Here is a 2,397-nt window from a genome sequence, read left to right on the forward strand (position 1 = left end):
GTTGGGCGGGGCTCCCCCCTCGCCGTCGGGCTGCCGCGGGCTGCCGGCGTCGTCTGCCCGCATGTAGCGGATGGGGTCGGGACCCTTCTCCGTCTGACCCAGACCAGCGAAAGCTGACATGTCGATGCCGGTGCCTGGGGGGCCAGGAGGACCAGGGGGACCTGGGTTTCCAGGAGGACCCTATGGGAGGAAGAAGATGCAATCATGATGGGCTGCTCTGCGAGCTGGACCCCCCCCTTTTGCTGCTACACCAGCATTTTTACTCACCGCAGGACCTGGTTCGCCGCTTCGTCCGCGGGGGCCGGGGGGACCGATGGGGCCGGGCATGCCGTTGGAGCCATCTTTGCCAGAGGGGCCAACAGGGCCGGGGGGACCCTAGGAGAGAGCCCCAAAACCAGGGTCAGGTCATTGCAAGACCTCAGGGCAGGGAAGGTGCTGGGGAGCTGTTAGCTCCTGCTCTCAGTGAGCCAAGCAGGCGACGAGGACAGAGGTGCCTCCTCTTCCTCACATCTCCTCAAAGGCCATGGGCAGGACTTACCCTGGGACCAGAGGGACCAGCAGGACCAGCAGCACCTTGATCTCCAGAAGGACCCTGAGGAGGAAGCGAGAGTGGACGGTTACATCTCCATGTCCATCCCATCAAGGGATGTTCAGCCCTAGCAAAGCCTCTGCACAGGCTCAGGCCTTCCTCCATGGCAGCAGCCACCCCAAAGGAGCTGCATCCAGCTCCGTGGTGAGATATGGATCCCAAAAACAAGACTTACGGGTGGTCCGGGAAGACCCTGCAGCCCGGTGAAGCCGCGGTGGCCCTTCAGCCCTCTCTCTCCAGCCTCTCCTGTCTCACCCTTGTCACCACGAGGCCCTTGGGGACCCTGGAAGAGGAGAAGGGGACATGTCAGGCTCAGGGTGGCAGACCTCCACCCAACACACCCCAGGACTCCATGCATTGCATGTGGGACACCCCAACAAGCCCGGCATCACTCACCGGCATGCCTCGAGCACCAGCAGGACCAGAGGGACCCATGGGACCTTGTGCACCCTGGGGAGAGAAAAGAGGGGAGTCAAAATAGTTCAGGATCACAGGGTGCCAGGGGCTGCCCTGCCTTTGGGGGTGTCCGAACTGGAACCAGCAGCTACCAGTGCCAAATGGCATCTTTAAATATTCTCAGCTGGAGCATCCGCGCCGAGTCATGATCCTCGGAAATAAATAGCCTGGCAGATTTCTCCTGGTGAAACCTCCCAGCACTCACAGCTCCCTGGGCAGTGCTTGTGCGTAGGCAGAGCCCAGACTGGGCTCTTGGTGCTCATGAATCCCCAGGAAGACACTTGGAGCTGCTAATGGCACTCGGGACACGGCTGAATTAATGACAACTGCTAACAGCACCCGCCTGGCTTTCCCAATTACACCGAGTCACTAATTGCTCCTGAAATTTCTTCATCTATCTGTGCTCAGGGTGGTTCCCATCTTCCCTAACAAGACCTCAAACCCAACGAGCCGTTTCCTTCATCAACATGCCAGCACTCACCGTCTCGCCTCTATCTCCTTGTTTGCCAGTGGGACCAACGGGGCCGGGAGCACCAGGGGCACCGGGAGCACCGGGGGCACCCACAGGGCCAGTTTCACCACGATCACCCTGTGCCAAGACAAGGGGATGGTCAAATCCACGGGATTTTTGGCCAGGATGAGATGACGCGCGTGTAGTGAGCGCCGGGGGAAGCACGTGGGCATGCTCACCTTGACACCGGCTGCGCCGTCTCTGCCGGGGGGTCCATCAGCACCGGGGTTACCCTGGGAGAAGAAGAGGAGAAATTAAGTCTTGACTCTGGGATGGAGCAGAACATGACCAAACTCCTCTTCTGAAGCAAAAAACACCAGCGAAAAGGAGCTGGCGATTGCCAGGAGCTGAGTTATGGCACAGAGCTCTCCAGTTGCAGGATCAGGGATGTCTGGTGCTGCTGTTGGGATGACACCGGGATGATCCTGAACCCGGCACAGACAGAGGCACCATCCTGCTTCCCCCTTTTTCCCACCCACCATGGTGTTGCTTACCTCACGCCCAGGTTCACCAGCAGGACCCGTCAAACCGGGGGGACCCACAGGGCCAGGAGGTCCACGGTCACCTGCAGAGCCGGGTGCTCCTTGTTTCCCAGGTTCACCCTAAATAAAGGGAAAAAAAACAAAACAAAAAAATAGCCGTGAAACTGCACCCGTGAGCAGGAGAGACGCCAGCGCAGCCCTTCGCCCGGCAATCGCCTCATTTTAAGGCTGCCAGACCCTTCCACCCAAATAATGGTCGGTTATTGTCCAGCCCTGATGCCTCTGGCACCAGCAGTTCTCAGTAACTTTGCAAAACCCCAAATCACACCCAGGATTGGGGTCCTTGGGGTGCTCGACCT

General features: G+C 59.3%; 1 protein-coding gene across 1 annotated transcript in view; it reads right to left on the minus strand.

Annotated features, from left to right (window-relative positions):
- The window catches only part of LOC104523078 (collagen alpha-1(II) chain), a gene marked incomplete at its 5' end in the record, with an annotated part of 5,192 nt that overhangs the window by 1,279 nt on the left and 1,516 nt on the right, over positions 1 to 2,397 (minus strand). Inside the window, 8 exon segments of the mRNA XM_029084396.1 lie at positions 8 to 180; positions 268 to 375; positions 539 to 592; positions 765 to 872; positions 986 to 1,039; positions 1,527 to 1,634; positions 1,736 to 1,789; positions 2,051 to 2,158. Coding sequence (XP_028940229.1) covers positions 8 to 180; positions 268 to 375; positions 539 to 592; positions 765 to 872; positions 986 to 1,039; positions 1,527 to 1,634; positions 1,736 to 1,789; positions 2,051 to 2,158 — 767 coding nt within the window.

Source organism: Antrostomus carolinensis, unplaced genomic scaffold, assembly GCF_000700745.2.
Source record: "Antrostomus carolinensis isolate BGI_N321 unplaced genomic scaffold, ASM70074v2 scaffold29383, whole genome shotgun sequence".
NCBI classification, from domain to species: Eukaryota; Metazoa; Chordata; class Aves; order Caprimulgiformes; family Caprimulgidae; genus Antrostomus; species Antrostomus carolinensis.